General features: G+C 43.2%; 1 protein-coding gene across 1 annotated transcript in view; it reads right to left on the bottom strand.

The window, feature by feature from the left end:
• RAB26 (RAB26, member RAS oncogene family) overlaps window positions 1-19472 on the bottom strand; it is a gene marked incomplete at its 5' end in the record, with an annotated part of 57430 nt that overhangs the window by 14186 nt on the left and 23772 nt on the right. The window contains one exon of the mRNA XM_015822834.1: window positions 19214-19266. Coding sequence (XP_015678320.1) covers window positions 19214-19266 — 53 coding nt within the window. The remainder of the gene's footprint in view (window positions 1-19213; window positions 19267-19472) is intronic.

The raw sequence follows: 19472 nt of genomic DNA on the forward strand, positions 1-19472 counted from the left end.
GATGGAGCACCAGCGACTTCTGGAGGCAAGCCATTCCACTGATTAATTATTCTCACTGTTAGGAAATTTCTCCTTAGTGCTGGATTGCGTCTCTCCTTGGTTAGTTTCCATCCATTGTTTCTCATCTTGCCTTTTGGTGCTTTGGAGAATAGTTTGACTCCCTCTTCTTTGTGGCAGCCCCTCAAATTCTGGAATACTGCTATCATGTCTCCCCAAGTCCTTCTTTTCATTAGATTAGACATACCCAATTCCTATAACTGTTCTTCATATGTTTTAGCCTCCAGCCTCTAATCATCCTTGTTGTTCCTCTTTGCACTCTTTATAAAATCTCAACATGTTTTCTATATTGTGGCGACCAAAACTGGATGTAATATTGCAAGTGTCGTCTTACCAAAACAATATAAAGTGATACTAACATTTCAGGTGATCTCAATTTGGAGATTGTTAAGCATTCTGTGATCTTGGAAAAGATGCAGTGAAAGACGGTTCCTGCAACAATTAGTGACTCCCGTGTGGCATAGATGAAACAATGTTATTCTTGTGAAACCGGTAGTGAGGTCAAATTTGATGGACTACTCATGTCTTGTTCAAAGTTATAAAACTATGTGCGAACTTAGGGCTCAACACTATTGTAGTATCACAGAATACTACAATTGTAGTATTGGCAGAGTAAGATTTATCAAGTCCCCCCCAGATTTAGCAGGTGTTTTGAGATACCCCAGCCAACCCCAGAACCCAGACAGAAACTTTCACTGGAGGGGTCATATCTGGGGGTGTCAAAATGTGAATGAACTGAGCTTTTCACTCAAGGGGAGGACAATAATACCCATAAACATACTTTTGCATCTGTGTCTCTTAATCCCTTAGAAAAATGTACAAATAGAGCTTTCCAGCCCTCAATGTGACAGAGTTATGTTTTGCTGTGTTCTTCCTGAATTTTATTGAATTAGAACTGCACATTCTATTGCTATTACTCATCTTGGGAGTGGAATGGCGATGGGATATAAATAAAAATAAATGAAAACGCAAATCTCAAAGCTTGTTTTGCTTCCTTAAAGGAGAGTCCACCAAGTGAGCACATGGCCATACAGCCAGCACATTTGTTCCCAATGTATACCGTACATTTTTAGGAGCAAGTATGCGCTGTCTTTCAACCTTGCAACTTGAAGGGGTGCGGACTTCAACTCCCAGAATTCCCCTCTGGAAACTGAAGTTCACACACCTTCGAGTTGCCAAGGTTGAGAGAAACACCAATGCAAAGAAATGATACAAAGATCTGTGGACTGTGATTTGTCCATCCACCTCTCGGCTGGGGAATTCTGGGAGTTGAAGTCTACACATGTTAAAGTTGCTGAGGTTAACTGCGAACTTTTATTGCCGTCCCTTTCCTCCTCCGTGCAGCCAGCAGGCAAAGCAAGGAGACTTAATCCAACAAAAAAGAGCTACTGCCAACTGCTAAGCAGAGCCGTCTTATTTCCTCTGTGTAATAATGACTGTAATTAGAGGGCATTAGTTGCATTTGCAATTTAATTTCTATGTAATATACTACAAGACTGGGAGCAATTATGGCTCCATTGTTAACTTCCTCCCTCGCATCTTCCCCCAATACAGAACGGATTGGAAAGAAAGAGAAGGAAAATGATCTCCAGAAGAAGCAGAGGCAGACATTTGGAGTGTCAAAGTGTCAAGATCAAACCAGGGGCATCTGATGGCCCAGGAGAAGCCATGTTGGCAATAAGCCACGCCTCATCATCAATCTTGGCCAGGAGGAAGGTGTGCCAGCTGCGAAACTATCCCACAGCGACTTCTCGAGCATCTGCCTCATTCCAGCATGGAGCTGCCTTTAATTTTCAATATCTCCAGTCCTATAGCAAGCAATTTGTTTTATAATTTTAATCCTATAATTGTTTTATTCTGTTACTTGTGGTATTGAGAGCCAGTTTGGTGTAGTGGTTAAGGTGCTAGCCTAGAAACCAGGAGACTGTCAGTTCTAGTCCTGCCTTAGGGACAAAATTTGGCTGGGTGACTTTGCGTCTCTTGTAAAAGCTGGCTGAGCGACTTTGGGCCGTTCCCTCTCTCTCAGTCCAACTCACTTCACAGAATTATTGTTGAGGAGAAAATAGGAAGAGGAAGGAGTATTGTGTATGATCGCCACTTTCAGTTATTTATAAAGTAATAGTCAGGGTAAAAATCTAATCAACTGAAAAATATTATAAGCTATCCAGAGTTGCTTGGTAGAGAAATGGGAGGCATTTCCCTTTGTTCAGGAGCATCCTGGCAACTGGAGCTCAGCAGCAACATTGCTGTTTTTGACTTGTGAGGAAAGTCAACTAGCCAAAATATAGTTGCTGTTGGGAATCTCAACTGTAATTGTCACAGGCCGAAGGATGTTTGTGAATCTCTCGCTTGGCCCAAGATAGCAATAGCACTTAGACTTCATAGTGCTTTACAGCACTTCCTGAGCCATTTACAACGACAAAGCATTATTTTCATATTGCATCCAACAATCTGGGTCCTCATTTTACTGACTTCGGGAGGATGGAAGGCTGAGCCAACTTTGAGCCAGTCAGGATCGAACTGCTGGCAGTGGGCAGAGTTAGCCTGCAGTACTGCATTCTAACTACTTTGCCACCATGGCTCACATAGAAGCAGACATTATGTAGACACACAGACACAGACACACACATAAGTTCTGCCTCCCTCCTCTCTCCTTCCCCCCATATATAGATAGTCAACCACAATTGAGTCCAAAATGTATGTTGCTAAGTGAGAAATTTGTTAAGTGAGTTTTGCCCCATTTTACCACTTTTCTTGTCACATTTGTTAACTGAATCACTGCAGTTGTTAAAATTAGTAACATGGTTGTTAAGTGAATCTGGCTTCCCTACTGACTTTGCTTGTCAGAAGGTCCAAAAAAGTGATCGCATGACCCCGGGACACTGCAAGTGTCCTAAATGTGAGTCAGTTGTCAAACATCAGAATATAAATCACGTGACCATGGGGATGCTGCAATGGTCATACGCGTGAAACAGGGTCATAACTCCCTTTTTTCAAAGCAGTTGTAACTTTGAACGGTCCCTATATGAACTGTTGCAAGTTGAGGACTATCTGTATAGGAACAATTTTCACCTAGATTGCTGCCTCCAACGTAAGTGTGCCAGGCTGCCAGCCACAGACCCAGTGCCCCTGCATGTCACTCCCAGCACCCCTCTCCGAGGGCCACCTCAGTAGACCTGTAGCCTGATTGAAACGCAACCCGACTCAAATGGCCCTCCCTAGACTCACTGAGGCTCTCCGGTGAGCATCCATCTGCTGGCAGCCCCCTCGCAAACAAGGCAGCTACATGTCTGCTAAACATTTCAACAAATTGCTTTTTGCAATATACGCCAGTTCAGATGGGACTCCAGGGAGGCTAATTCCCGGCTTAAAAGGTAGGAAAAGGGCAGCCTCCTTCAACAGGCCACCCTCCTGCTGGCACCTGTAACTGGGCTCCTGAAAACAAACAAAGCTTTTGCATTCATCTTCCCCCCCCCAACACACATTTTTCCATCCATTCGTCATAAATCAACCCAGTATATGGGAAAATAGACAGACAATGTTATTTCCTACATTAGAACTTTACCAAAGAGGCTCACTCAAAAGTCTCTGGTTCTGTCTGTTAGAAGAATAATTTGGGGTTCCAACTTGAGACAGGGCTGTGCAAGAATAAATAAAAACGAGATCCAGACAGCTGTGAGGAAAGAAGAAGTATTTGTTCCTAAAAGCAAGGAGTTCGTCTTTGGGGGCAGCTGCAGAGAAGTGGGGTGCAGTGGGGGGGAGCTTGTCTGGGATGTGGAAGTGTCTTACTACATGCTGATCCTAGGGTGACACTTGGGCATGTGTGTGTGTGTGTGTGTGTATGTGTGTGTGTGTCTATATGTAAGTGTGAATTCTTGTGAACATGTTCCTCTGGGAAACCTAATTTAACTGTATTTGTGTTTGCAGACCTTCTCCTTTGATATGTGGATTAGGTCTGGGTAACCTATTTGGAGGTTTAAGGAAGTTTGGGTAAAGGATTCCCCCCCTCCCAGTTTGCTATTTTTACTTGATTAATTTACTTTCAGCTTGACTGTCAGTTATTTAGTGGAGACGCTGATTCTGAGACCATTGTGGATTCTGTTAACATTTTAAGGGAAGATGGAAACAGTAGAAACAATAAAATATATTTCGATATAAAACTTCTCACAGCTCCTAGCAAAGAAAAAACTGCTAAACTCCTAGAGACAAAGAAAGTAGCCAGCTCCAAACTGCACTGCAGGCGACTGGCCATGGTTACTACTGTACATTTAACCCACAATCCGACTGCCCTTGCCCTTAGCTGGCTGCAAAAACATCACAAAGTCAGACAAATCCTCTACTAATAAAATAGGCACCAAAGAAGCACCTCCAGGACAATTCCCCTTCCAGGAAAACAAAGGTCACAACCAAAACCCAGTTTTTGGAGAGCACAAAAATGAGGGGCACATGACATGGATTTTGTAATTGATTAACTAACACAGTTATTTTGTATTTTAATTTGATGTATTTTCTCTCTTGTAAAATAATTGTTGGTTCATTACAGATTGGAATGTAGGATAGTTGTATGGATTGATTAGATAGCTTTTAACATTCCTAAACTGAAAAGATAAATCTTCAGATTGATTATTTTCTCTGTTCAGGTACAATACGGAGAGGAATTTAGGAATAGCTTTTAACATTCCTAAATTGAAGAGATAAACAGGCTGAAGATTATCTGAAGATAAGAAAAAGTTTGTTAGGGCTTCTGGTTTTGACGTCGTGGCAGAGCAGACGCAGGAAGATGGGGCTCCATCTTTCACGTTCAATTTCACCCCACTGGGGGACCCTGGAAAGGGTAGAAAGTCATCCTGTAGAAGTGACAAGCAAGGAGGGGACCCTTGTTGATCACGGGGGCACAGAAGCCCTCCGATTTGATCTGAGGAAGCCCTCAAAACTAGCAGGGGAAAGACTGGCTACATTCGCATAGCCAGTCCTAAGCTGTTGACAATGGAAGACAATAAGCACTAACAAACAGCATTACAGCAACATGGATGAAACTGTGTGAGACCTGATCCTCTCTTTATGATTTTAAGACTCTTCCTGAAAAACTGCCCAAAGCACACACACCCCGATGAGAGATGGAAGGGGAATTTCTGCCCCATTCCCTCAGGAAAAGAAAAGTGGCGATTTAATTACTTGGGGAAAATGGAGAAAACTACAAGACTAAGTTGGAATTTATATATATGGCTTGGAAATTTGGGGACTAAAGGTGCTTTTAAGACCTTTTTTTTTTTTTTTTTTAAAGAGAGAGACTTGAAAAGTCTGCAATAAAAGTTTTGGATTAAAAAAAACTGGAAAATGGCATCAATTACATCTAATGGTGAATTTACAGCACTACAACTTATTATGCCTAAAAGAAACCTGGATCGAAGCCCAGATTTAGATAAGATTCTGGCTGGCCTTGGAAGCTTTTATTTTGAAGATTGTAGCTGAGAAAGAAAAGGCTTGGGGGCTGCTTATCTAAAATTGGCCTGTCTGAACTACGAATACAAATACTGACTTTCAGAACTGTATTGTGGAACTATTTTCCTGTAGAAGAAATATACACTATTGCCTGATATGATGGAACATTTTGGATTATAAATCTTGACTGATAAACAACTTTTAATGGTTCTTTCTTCTCCCTGGACAGAAAGGATATATTCTCATTGGACAGAAAAAGATGAATTTCACTTATATTTGCTTAGGGGAGGTTTAAAAAAGGATTGATAAGTTAGTTGGATAATCTGAAGCTTCAATAATAATTAACTGAAACTTCCTAAGTTTTTGAACAGATTTCTATAAAGGCTATTACAAAAAATAAAATGGATGTTCCATATTTAGCTCTAAATGAGAAAAACCATCCTTAACGTCTGTCTCCAGAAGCCTCAGTTTGACATACCACCAAGGAAATACTAATGAATCACAGAAAGAAATTCTCTCCATGTTGAAATTAATACAAGAAACAATTGCCTTAGCTCGTGATGAGATTAAAAACAACACAGGAGATAAAAGAACAATTTTTTAATTTAAATCTACAAACTCAGGAAATAACCACAGAGAAGGAACTAGCAACCCAGAAAATAGGAAAACTAGAGAAAGCTGACTCAAAGATGGAGGACCCAAAAGAAAAAACTACCGGCCAGACTCAGACAAATGAAGAATTAGAAGACATAATGATAATATTGGAAATGGAAAAGACATTTTATCAACCAAGATTTCAGAGCATACTGGAGAATAAGGAAGGAAAGCCGATGGAATGGAAGATAGAACTGGTACCAGAACTGTGGGGAATTGGAGAAGGAGGGAGGCTGTTTAATGAATATCAATGGGCTAGCTCTTCCAAAAATACTTTATTTTTTTTTCTTTTGCTCCAAATAATATATATATAAATAGAGGAAGAATTATTTGATGATCCAAATACACTGACTTGGAAAGTTAGTTGGCAAAGGAAGAAAGCTAGAGTAAGAAAACAGAGGCCTTGACCTATTGGATGTTAAGAATAGATTGCTAGAAATAGAAATATTATTATAACTAGATAGAAGATTGGGAATCAGAATATCATATCTTGGCATGAAAAGGGAAATAAGAAAATGCTAACAAGTTTGAATAAGGGAAGCTTTGGTTACCCAAATATAACTTGTTTTGAAACCATAAATAATTGGGATATTTTGAATATGGATGGGAAATTAAAACTGAAAAAAAAGCGAAAATAGGATACTGACTGAATAAATGGATATTGAGTGCAAATGCAATTAAGATATGTTTTGCTTGGAAAAGCTATTTTAAACCGATATCATTGATATTATTATTATTATTCAACTGTATATCTATTAATAGCCATAAGAATTGTATATGCTTAATGTGGAAAAATGTTTATTACTGGAAGAAGAGAGGATGTATTTATTAGATTTAGTTTGAAGAAGCTTATATGTATCATGGAATTATTAATGGACCCAATCAACACGTTGTCTATTATGCACTTGTTTGTAAAAATAGAAAATTAATAAATTATTTATTAAAAAAGTAAGAAAATGTTTGTTAGTACAAATTGGGGTCTGCTTTATCTCTTTAATGAACTCTAAACAACCTTTTTCCTTACAATTTATGCCTCTTCTGATGTCAGACCTCATTTTAATGAACATGTGTGATACTATGGGATGCAAATAGGTAACATGCTTGACCACATGAAACTGATTTCCTATGCAAAGGGGAGGGTACTATTGTCCTGTCCAATCAACTTTCCTCTTAGATGTTTCTTTGTTATGCTAACTATAAAAAAAGAGGTGTTGTCTCATTGCAAAATATGCATGCCGAGGCACGAGCCTAAAAGAGCCATATTTGGTCTTCAAAAACCAGGCAAGATGAATGCACCCATTTCAGCCGTGTGGAAATTGTGAGAGTTGGGAAGTGAGGGTAGGGTTGTAGCTGGGCCGTAGTGGCATCAGTGCTGGGGGGCTCTGCTGGGGCCAAGGGCTGCATCAGCAGAGATCAGGCTAAAGACTATAATTGTGATTTGCAAAAGTTTGCAAGTGGATCCCCGAAGAGCTGCAGCAGAACAGTCCTTCCTTAACTTTGGCTGAGCCCCCCAGAGCTGCCCAGCCTAAAGCAGCTCCAGCCAGACTGCAGGCAGCATTTAAGGGAGGTCTACAAGACCCCCTCCCCTCTGTTCCCTTGCCTGGGGCAATGGGAGCCCATAACACCCCCTCTTCCACATCCCAATTTGCTGGTTTAGTTTGGGATTGTTTTCAAAACTAAGTGCTGAATGCTCTGATACCAGCACTGAGTAAATATTAAAACATTTAGCATATGACAAGACTGGGCAATGTCACAGGAAGTTTTACTTCTCAGTATCTCAGACTATTTGCATTTAGATTGCCCTTTAAAGAATTCCGAATATTTTGCATGCTTGCCTGGCTGGTAGATTGCACAGAGCTCATCCCAAACCTTCTTTCCTGCATTAACTTATACAAAATACTATGAGGAACTACACAAGAGATAACAAAGCTGTTACTGGGCGTTTTGAATGGAAACGCCCAACTTTTTCTCCAGCCCAGTGAGTTTGGAGCAAATGTGTCTCCACATACTTCTCTTGCTGCTTGCTAGGCTCCCAGCCCCTTCCCCGTCCTTTAAAACAGGGGTCTCCAACCGTGGCAACTTTAAGACCTGTGAACTTCAATTCAAGAGGCTTCTTGTTCCATTCTTCACCATTCAGTCAGAACTGAAGAAGCTTCTTGGAAGAGGAGCGAAACGTCTTCAAGGAAAAACAAAGTCCAGTTGCATTTTGAAAAAAGCACCTTTGGGACAACCGTGTCCTGGAGGACTGAGAATCTCCACAGACATAAATTTTATGATACGGGGAGGAAAAAAATAAAACCTCTTTTCAGTGGAAAGAGATTATAGGATTGATTGATTGATTGATTGATTGATTGATTTAAAAAAAACCCTTTTACTCAAATATTTATCTCAAAAATAGATTTCTTTTTACTGCACTATATATAACCCAGCTGCCTCATTAAAGGACAGAGCAGCCGCCCCGTGGCGCTCTGGCTCCTTTCCCACGGAACAGGCAAGACAAAACCTGGGTCTACGGTAGGATGCTGTTCCAGAAGGGGAAAATTGGTCTGGAGTGAAGCTCCAGCTATCCGTGGGCCACAGAAGTATGACACGACCACTTGACAGGAAAAAAACACGGGAGAAAGAAAAGCAGATAATTGGGAGTGACAGAGATTGGTGCAAGAAAAATGAAAATGAAAGATTATTCACAATTTAAAAGCTCACCAAATAGTTGCCATGTGGGAGCAGTTATAACAGGTTTTCAAAAAGCATTGTATCTGGCAGAAAAAAAGCCAGGACATCAACTTAAATGGCCCTAATGCTCCCTTATTAAGGGAACAGAAGGACATTTATTTAACTGAAATATATTGAACAATGGAAGAATTAAAGAAGCAGATTTAATTAGTACTCAGACGGGAAGAACACGGCTTTTATGCTTGGGCTTTTGTTTGTTGTTCAGCATTACATTTATTTATTTTTTTAAAAAATCCTCTTCTGCTCATTCTGGGTAAATGAGCATATTTGAATTTTGAGGTGGGGGTTTCCTCCAACAGGAGAGAGAACAAGACTTGACCAAATTCCACTCCCAGTCCAGGGTGGCCTGGTCAGTCATAAAACAGACATTTTTCAATCAGTCGGCTTAAAAAGCAAGTCATTTCTGCAGCTCTCGATACTAGAGGGAAGGCAGAGCGTGAGTTCCCATCCTCAGTGCCACTTTTTAACCTTCATTTTCTGTTTCAGCACCCATTTGATGACATGGGATAAACCTTAATGAGTTTGAGAGATTAAAAAGCCAATCCAAACAGCAAGAGCAAGACAGATGAATGTATGAATGTAAAAGAAGGTGAAAGGTAAAGACCAGATTAAATATTTCTGGTTTTAACTGGCCAAAAAGGGCCAGATTTTGCTCTGGAACTACAGACCATTTGTGTTGTGATTCCATGCCAGCCTGTGTTCCCAACAGCTGAGTCTGGGGAATCTGAGGAGGAGGTGGAGGAGGCATTTGGAGGGCCATCAGGGTCAGAGGGAGGCTCTGATGAATTACAAGACTCACGGTCTGATGAAGAGCCTGGGCCCTCCAGTCGTGTTACGGATGAAACTCAGCTTTGTGGGGAGAATGAGTCAGACTTGGAGGATTCACACCTGATGGACATGATGATTGATGCTCGTAGACGCCTGCAATTAGTAAGAGCACATCAGCAGCAGTCAATACGACAACTCCAGGGGAGGAGGAGAAGGCACTGAGAGGCAATGCCTTGGGACTGCTTTATAAAAAGGGAAGGTGTGGGTAGTGCTGGTTGCTGAAGGCAAGCGTTGCAAAGTACTTTATGGGATCATGTTCTGTTAGTATTGCCGGTGACTACTTTTCTGTTTTGCATCGTGTTTCGTGTGGACAATTTCCTCCATTTGGATTGAGTTTTGCTGCTTTTGTTTCTGGACTATTTGGCAGGTTTGTTACCCATATTAAAAGGGGTTTGTTTTCTTTTGAGTCTCCAGCCTATTTTCTCAACAGGGGTTTTATCTTTCTGCCTTTAACAAGGACGGCCATAGGCTGGGATAGAACAATTTGTAAGGATTTTTTTTGGGGGGTGGGGAAGCATTGTCTTTGTTATTGGTGCTAAGTGTTTGTCCTCATCAGAAAGGACCAGGAACTGCCAGGTGTCTGCTGACATTAGAATTGGTTCTGGTGCTGACAAGGATACAAGGACACAGATACCCAGAAAGCTACTAAGGGAGGATTCTAGTAAGATGAATACAACCTGTCATTATAACATCAAGGTTTAATTTCTTTTTCCAGCTCACACAGTGCAACAAACTGAAGGTCTACGGAGATTCTCAGTCCTCCAGGTCATGGTTGTCCCAAAAGTGCTTTCTTTCAAAAGGCACCTGGACTTTCTTGTTTTGTCATCCAAGAAGCTTCTTCAGTTCTCAGTGAATGGTGGAGAATGCAAGGATTTGTATTCCTTGCAGTCCTCTGGTTGTTAGCGCTCTTTCTGAGAGTCATTGAGGCCACCTGGAGGTTCACCTACGGTACGTCCTCAGGGTCACCTGAATCCTGTAGTCTGTATTTTTTTTCCTGGAAATCTCTTCACACCATTCGAAAGGTGTTCATCCTAAAATGCATAGCTAAATGTCTACGGAGATCCTCAGTCCTCCAGGTCATGGTTGTCCCAAAGGTGCTTTTTTTCAAAAGGCAACTGGACTTTCTTGTTTTGCTTGAAGATGTTTTGCTTCTCATCCAAGAAGCTTCTTCAGTTCTGACTGAATGGTGAAGAATGGAACAAACTGGTGGGTTCACAGTTGGGTGGAACCCTTTGTAAAGTCGTACAGTCGTGCCTGTCCCTTATTCCTGTCCTTGGTTCTTCACCTTGGTAGAACTAGCTCTCCTACCATATCACCATCTCCTCCTCCTCCTGCTGCTGCTTTCCACAGGCTCTCTTTCCAGAAGCTGTTGTTTCTCCCTTGTTTTCCCCAGTTGTCTGTCCTGGAAGGACATGGTAATTTTCCATGGCTTCTGTGTTTCTGCTGAGGCTGAAGAATCCCCCTGGGAAGTAGAATTTCCATCTTCTGTGTCCCAACCCAGGTAATCGCAGAGGGTGTCTCATGCTGGGGATGGCATCCAACCCTGTGACCTTGTTCAGGTGCTCTTTCTCCAATCTAACACTGCCCCCTTTCCAGGGGAGGGAGAGGGAATCTGTCCCAACAACTGGCAGACAATGAGGGAATTTCTATGTCAGGTTTCTCATTTTCAATAGACCCAGTCTTCCAGGTTCGGGGGTAGAGGGGAAGAGGAGGCGTAAGTTTATCCCATCACTGGTGTTCTCCCCCCCCCATTTCCCCCGTGTCCCAGAAGAGTGTCTGATGGTTTCAGGTGGGGGAGACAGGTTTCCTGTTAACCTCTGTTTGCCAAGTGTGGCTTCCTTTTCCTGTCTCTGCAGAAGTGGCAGGTACAGAGGACAGTGAGAAGACCTGAGCTTCTGTAGGTATTGAAAAGGGTTTATTGAAGAAGACGGGGGGCATGGACACCTTTTACTCCCCAATATCTTTCTTGGTTGGGCATCTCTTCCAATGAATCTGCCTTTCCAGTGCCAGGATTCCAAATACAATCTGGCCTGAATCTCACCTCGTCCCAAGATGGAAGTGGGCAGAGGATCCTAAGAGCTAAAGAACCATTCCATGAGAAAACAATGCCAGACAGGTACATTTTCGTGGCCCTTTCAAGCTGAATCTCTGAACAGGGCCAATAAATTTCTTTCTTTCTTTCTTTCTTTCTTTCTTTCTTTCTTTCTTTCTTTCTTTCTTTCTTTCTTTCTTTCTTTCCTTCTTTCTTTCTCTCTCTCTCTCTCTCTCTCTCTCTCTCTCTCTCTCTTCTTTCTTTCCTTCCTTCCTTCCTTCCTTCCTTCCTTCCTCTTTCTCTCTCTCCTTCCTTCCTTCCTTCCATTCATTTTAAATTTGTTTGCCTCTCATCTCGCCACAAGGAATCTAGTCAAGGCCAAATAACCATCCAGCAACGAGGGCGATGAGGGCAGTTAACTTGTTTGCAGGAAATCTTGCCAAGATCCAGATGTTCTTTGGGAACTGTTGCTCTGCCTGAACTTCCTTGAAAGCTAAATAATGCTTAGAAATGGTAGCCATTCAAGGCTTGAGATGCCAGCATGTGAAAACTGTAGATGAATGAGTTGCTACCCAAGTTTCCAAAATCAAAACACACAATCTAAGGAGGGGGCGAGATTCATACCACTTTTATTCCCACCAAATCAGCATCTTTAAGAATATTTAGCAGGTAAGATGAGAAAAAGTCTAATGCCAGTTCATCTCCAATACCACAGAAGAAACCAGATAGAGCGGTGGGGGTTCTTGAAGTTACAAAGGGTGAGCTGAAGGGTTATTTTTTTTTAAGTATTTAAAAACTGGCTCCAACCTCTCCCACCTGTGTAGGGAAGGCAAAGTTGTGCAGGACTGCAGAATCTAGGAAATTGCTGTGGAACCAGAATCTATATCAAGACTTAAACGTTTATTACAGACAGTTTGGGAGAGAAGAATAATATCAAAGATCAAGTATCAGAATCGAGCATCATCAAACTCCTTAATTAGTTTGTTAATAAGTCAGATAGCCTCAGACTGGTAAATTTAATAGGACTATCTGTATTGTATTGTATCCAATTCTGGTCACCACAATACAAAAAAAAGATATTGAGACTAGAAAGAGTGCAGAGAAAAGCAGTAAGGTTATTAAGGGGCTGGAGGCTAAGCCATACCATGAAGTGCTGAGGGAAGTAGATATGTCAAGTTTAACAAAGAGAAGGCTTAGGGGAGACCTGATAGCTGTCTTCCAATACCTGAAGGGCTGTCACAGGGAAGAGAGCATCAATTTATTCTCCATAGCACCTGAGGGCAGGACAGGAAGCAAAGGGTGGAAGCTTGTTAAAGAGAGATCCTACATGGAACTAAGGAGAAGTTTCCTGACAGTGAGAACCATCAATGGAACAGCTTGCCTCCCAAAGTTCTGGGCACTCCATCACTGGAGGTTTTCAAGAAAAGATTGGACAAGCATTTGTCCAGGATGGAATAAGGACTTCTGTCTTGGGAGGGGGTTGGATTAGATATTAGAAGACCTCCAAGATCCCTTCCAGCCTTATGATTCTAGGAAGTAGCAAAAACCACACAATATAAATATGAAGACACCTTTAAGGGTTCACTCTGTTTCTCTGCAGCCAACAATGGGGTCCTGCTGGCTCTCAGCTTCATGAATATGCCATCCCAAGACTCTGAGGAATGGACAGAGGGAAGGGACCATGGGATGGAACCTCTCCTTCCCATCTTCAGCTTGCCATCATTCTTTGAGTCTTCTGTCGCACAAAGCTTCCAGGTTTCTTGGGGTAGTTTGTATTAAGCTAATATATCTGATGAAGATATAACATGTGCACATTGGACAAAATACCCCAGGAAATTTATTAACAATCTCAAAGGAGGGATGACTATCATGCTGACTGAGGAATTCTGGAAGTTGAAGTCCACAAGTCTTAAAGTTGCCTAATTTGGAGACCCCTGTTCTAAGAAGATCACATGTTGAGCACTGGCCAAGACTGTGACCCAGCTGCTAAAAAGGAAAAGCACGGGCTACTTTGGGATGTAATAAGATGAGCATAATAGTATGTATCACAGGAAGAAACTGTCTGAATTTTTTCTGCCTTCATCAGAGCCCCCCCTGGAATACTACATTCAATTCTGGTTACCACAATCTCAAAAGGACATTGGCAATCAATTGCTCAGAGGATGGCCGCTGAGTATTGGAGCAGCTCTTTGTTGTAGTGTCAGAAAAAATTTCTTGATATAAGCTTTTTTTTCTCTAAAATATATTGATTCATTTGCTGTAAACAATTTCCATAGCTGCCCATTACGCTATTGTGAGTCTGGGGAGCAAGCAAGAAATCAAAATCAGAGAACAACAGAACTCGATTAATTAAAAAAGCTTTAAAACAACTAGCAATCAATACATCATGTGCCAGAGGTCCAAAAGAACAATCCTATCATACACTCTGCAAAAAAACAACAACAAATCCAAGCAACCAACAGGGCTCCCTTAATACTCCTAAGAGAACTGCATGACTCCAAGATGGGCAGCATATGATGAGGTTATCCATCTAGTCGTGTCTGACTCTTGGCGATTCGGACAGCATATAAATTTAATAAATAAATAAAACCTGGTCCAAATGCCCAAAGCACAACCAGATCTTTAATGCATTATCAAAAAGCCAAGATATTACCTTGCAAGGCAGGCACCATGGCACTGGGCCAACCTGGTGCCCCAAGCCCAAATACTCCTGATCCTGCACTACACCATTGCATAGTTTTGCTTCACTTTGGTAAGTCTGTTGTTTGGTGCTAGCCAACCATGGCTTCATCAACAAACCACTATTAAATTGCTGTTTTTTTCTATTTGAAGAGGCTGTCCCAACCCAAACAGAGTTTACTAATACTTCTTTAGATTTTTTTTTACAGAAAATGAAACTATTATTAAATTGGCTTATTAGCATGAAATCAGAATGGCTAGAAGCAGCCTCCCCCCATCCTGTCCCCCCCAGCTCATTAACCACCATCCTGCTCTCCTCTTTGTAAAAAAAAAAGGGGGGGGGAGGGTCGGGCAGAGGGAAGAAGAAAGGTCCAATCAGATATTCCCATTTCCCTCATTCAACCCTCAGACTCATTCTAATGGTACCTCTGTAGGAATCTGAAATGCTATAAATGCTATAAAAACGGTATCCAGTTTTGGTCACTACGATGTAAAAAAGATGTTGAGACTCTAGAAAGAGTACAGAGAAGAGCAACAAAGATGATCAGGGGACTGGAGGCTAAAACATATGAGGAATGGTTGCTGGAATTGGGTATGTCTAGTTTAACGAAGAGAAGGACGAGGGGGGACAGGATAGCAGTGTTCCAATATCTCAGGGGCTGCCCCAAAGAAGAGGGAGTCAAGCTATTCTCCAAAGCACCTGAAGGCAGGACAAGAAGCAACGGATGGAAACTCATCAAGGAGAGAAGCAACCTGGAACTAAGGAGAGACTTCCTGACAGTTAGAACAATTAACCAGTGGAACAACCTGCCTCCAGAAGCAGTGAATGCTCCAACACTGGAAGTTTTTAAGAAGAGACTGGACGGCCATTTGTCTGAAACGGTATAGGATTACCTGCCAGAGCAGGGGGTTGGACTAGAAGACCTCCAAGGTCCCTTCCAGGCTGCAGGACTTTTTCCCAATCTTCTGAGGACTGCCACTGTCCACTTCTCCATTCCTCAAACTGGTAAACAGCATTCCAGATGAGGTTGAGTGTGCAGAATAAAACAGAAATGTCTGATGCACCGGAAATTAAGTTGCTATTGATTCAGCATCCAATGGCACCGGCCCCTTCCTGAAGCTCAGCACCCAGCTGTCTCGTGTTCAGCGTGCAAGTGATTGCAGTCCTAAGACCTCTCACACACAAATTCACCCAGATTATGGCTGAAGAGGCCCAGGGAGGGCCATTGGGAAAGGGGGCTGGAGAATGCTCCAAGTCTTAGGGGAACTGAAATGGCATCAACCCCTGAGTCTGTGCTGCAGGAGGCAGACAACAGCAGCCTCCTCCAAAGCTGGACAGAGGTGAAGGTTGGGTTAAATGCCACTTTGCAGCAGAGCCAGTGCCTATGAATCTGTCTGCCTTGAGCACTGAAAACGACACTAAGGGATGTTTGGGGCACAATTACTGCCTGAAATCTGCAGAGGCTGATAAGGATGCAAATGGTGTCCACGCACAGCTGAACAGGAGGAACAAGCGCAGGCTTACATTTAGGAGTAATTCCTCCGGGACTTTAAAAAACAAAAGAAAACACAATTTCAACCATTTGATTACTTAGCTGGGCTATGTGCCCGAATCCGCTGCAGCCCTGCTTGTAAATTTCAGGCTGCAAAGAGTTCCTTGGCCAAGGAAGTTTCTGGGGTAGGGGAAAACCGTAGCAAGTTGTTCCATTCACACCAGGTCATTTTGTGCCGCATCATTGTCTCAAAACAGCATTTCCCAACCTGGGCAATGTTGAGATGTGTGGCCTTCAACTGCTAAAATTCTTAGCAATAACCATGTTGGCTGGGAATCCTCGGAGTTGAGGTACACACATCTCAAAGGTTGATGCATTTTAAGCAGGTGAAGCTCTGTGGCCAAACAGGACGCATTTCTCTTTGGGTGCCAAAAATACCAAAACAGGAAATCCACAGACCTTCTCCAGCTACAAACCTGATCCAGTTTTTGGTTCTGCCTTCTTTCCTGCCTTAGAAATCACTAAGGCAGATCCCTAAGCTGGATCCCTCTGTGCCTGACTTAATTGAAAAAATAAATAGCAAATACTGAGAATTGGTTCAAGCAGAGAATGGGAAGATTGGCTAAATTTTGCCCCCCAAAGCCGAGTCTATGTGTAAAACAAGTCCCGCACCTCCCTCCCAATGGCTGAACTGTAACCATAACAACATAGATAAGATAAAACCAGCCATTCACTTTGCACAAAGGACCCCCTCCAGCCCTCAGTATCCGAGGCCAGGATCTTCTTCCACTGCACGTGTTCAAAACAGCTCCTCCTGGTTCTTCCCTCCTGAAGCAGCACAAAGGTTGAGACCCCCAAAGACTGACACCCCGAGAGAGAAGAGCAGCCCTCGGGGATTACATAAACCAGCAAGTGGAAACAAAGGCACCCCAAAGCGAGAGAATGAACTCCGCTGGGCTGGAGGTTGTGAATTTGTATTCACCAGCAGCGGAAAGTATTTAATCCGGCAGATGTCTAATTCTTTATTTGCTATTTGCAGAGGAGAGAGAGCACTGCAATTATCAGCCCACTCGATAAACATCTAACTTTGCACGGACAGAGATGCCAGGCAATGCCAAAGGACAGAGAACAAGATCAGCAAAAGGTCTGCATATTATGGAGCGCTAAGAGGCAGAGGGAGGAAAGGGGCTGAGCCCCAAGTTCAAGAAGAAGAAGGTCATAAAGTCCCATTTGGGAGAAGTGGTTCAGGCAACTCTCAGCACAAGAGCACGCTTCTCAATGACCATTGAAGTGCTGAGAGAGTTCCGTTTATTTATTTGAATTTATTAGCCACCCAACTCCAACGGACTCTGGGCACGAGAATCATCGCTGTAGACGTCACAAAAGTCTATCTGAGCCCTGGACAAGCGGCTTCCCTGTGGAGCTGCTCCCCCAAGGCAGTCCCACCACAGGTCAGAGCTGGGGCTGGTTGTTGGGTCCAATGCAAGTCAGGAGACGGGATGCAGAGAGGCAGAATGCAAAGGAGCCCCTGCCTTTTCCAGGCACTCCAACCTCTAGCCTATATCACAACTGGCACGTCAGACCCAGATCTCAGTAGTTATGTCTGGATCCAACTCTCAAGCCCTGGCTGACTCCTGGGATGTGTGAAGTTATTTTTTAACCAACAGGTGTGTTGTGTCCTGAGCCTGCAAGATGCAGGCTCGGGACGTTGCAAGAGTCCCGGGCATTTGCAGAAGCTGCCCGGGACCAGACTGAGCGGCGCCAGCCTTGTGCGCATGCACAAGGCGGGAAAAGCCCGTCTCATGATTGGTTGAACTTGCCCGGGGATCAGAGGGTATAAATAGAGGCCTGCGTGCCTCTGCTCTGGTTGTTCGTAGATGGAAGCAAGCAATAAAGATTTGTTGGAGATGATTCGTCTCAAGCGCCATTATTCTCTGGACTTAACAAGGTGCATCCCCATTTTCCCCTCTTTGAGATAGAGCTCCATCACTTACACTTCTGAAGACAAAGATCAGCTCTGGTGATGCAACCCTTCTCGTGACCTTTCACTGGAGGGACAGGCAAGGGTGGTCCCTTCCGGTGGTTCCCAGACTTCAACCATCCACCCAGGTTTGCTAGGGCTGATGGAAGTTATGGGCCACCTGGTCTCTCTCTGTTCTCAGCATCAAGACAACGATTGTCCCAAGGATGCCCAGGACTCACGAAACCTGGACACCTGCTGTCATTGCAGCTCAGTGTGGACAGCAAAGCAAGACAGCCTTTGCGAACAAGGAGGACCCACAGCTCCTAGAACCACCTGCCTGCCTTTGCACTTTCCAATCACGAGCTGAAGGAAAGTCCCAGCCCTGGATCACTCATGGATCCAGTCCTTTTCAAACATAGTATTTTATTTCCCCAAAATGAACAAGCATTCCAGATGGATGGGCCTCAGTTAAGGGGAAAGCAGCATTTGGGAAAGCAGAAAGGCAGAGGATGTAGGACAGTGTTTCTCAACCTTGTCAACTTAAGACAGGTGGACTTCAACTCCCAGAATTCCCCAGCCAGCATGCCAGTTCTGTCAGAGAATAATAAACATTTCCACTGGACAGCCATTTGTCTGAAATGGTAGGGTCTCCTGTTCAAGCAGGGGGTTGGATGAAAATCTCCAAGGTTCCTCCCAACTCTGTTATTATTCTATGTTCTAAGTTGTGCAGAAGCCCTTTTATGCATCCGCACATGAACTTTAGGGGTCCGCTTGTCCAGCAGTTAGCAGCATGCAAACAGGAATGGAGCTTCACTAGGGTTAGCAGCTACTAAGACTGTTGGCCCAGCCAGTACAAAAATAGTCAGGGAAATGATTGAAGCCTGGGAAACGGGCGCCTTGACAGTAAACAGGAGTGCTGATTTACCACCAGCTTATCAGGTGCTCAGGAGCCTATGGCTTGGCAGCACAAGGGAACAACAGCCAATGACTTAACAGTTGGCCATCAACACCCCAATCAACATCTAAAAAACCACATACAACAGGCACCATATAAATCCCACACCCAGAATACAAAGCACACACTCTGCTAGAGAGACGTTCCCTGAGGATGGGCTTCAGCACAAGACCAAAAGCCAGAAGACTAAATCTCTGGTCCCGGTGAGCGACCCAGATGGTCGTTATCCTGGGACACAGATGTTCACCTTCATTCAGAAAAAGAGACGTGCCAAAAACCTTTGCCTGCCCTGCTGCAGGATTCATTTTGCATGGATTCAGTCTTTGGGCATCTGCATCTTTGAATAATATCAACCATCTGGAGTCCTCAAGACTTACCTGGATGTTGTCAAAGGATGCCCGGTTTGTGACATCGTAGAGGAGCAGCAAAGCTGAAGAAAGAAGGGGGAAAAAAAAAATAAAAGTTCAGAGCTAAAGGCTGTGCAATTCAGCTATGTCAGCCATGTATATGTTGTATCTAGGACAGGGGTAGGCAACCTTGGCTTTTTTATGACTCATGGACTTCAACTCCCAGAATTCCTCAGCCAGCCATGCTGAGGGGAAAGGGAGAGGTTTCCAAGCTGAGCCAGGCTGGCTC

Source organism: Protobothrops mucrosquamatus, unplaced genomic scaffold (genome assembly GCF_001527695.2).
Source record: "Protobothrops mucrosquamatus isolate PMUCROS unplaced genomic scaffold, P.Mucros_1.0 scaffold1690, whole genome shotgun sequence".
In the NCBI taxonomy this organism is placed as follows: domain Eukaryota; kingdom Metazoa; phylum Chordata; class Lepidosauria; order Squamata; family Viperidae; genus Protobothrops; species Protobothrops mucrosquamatus.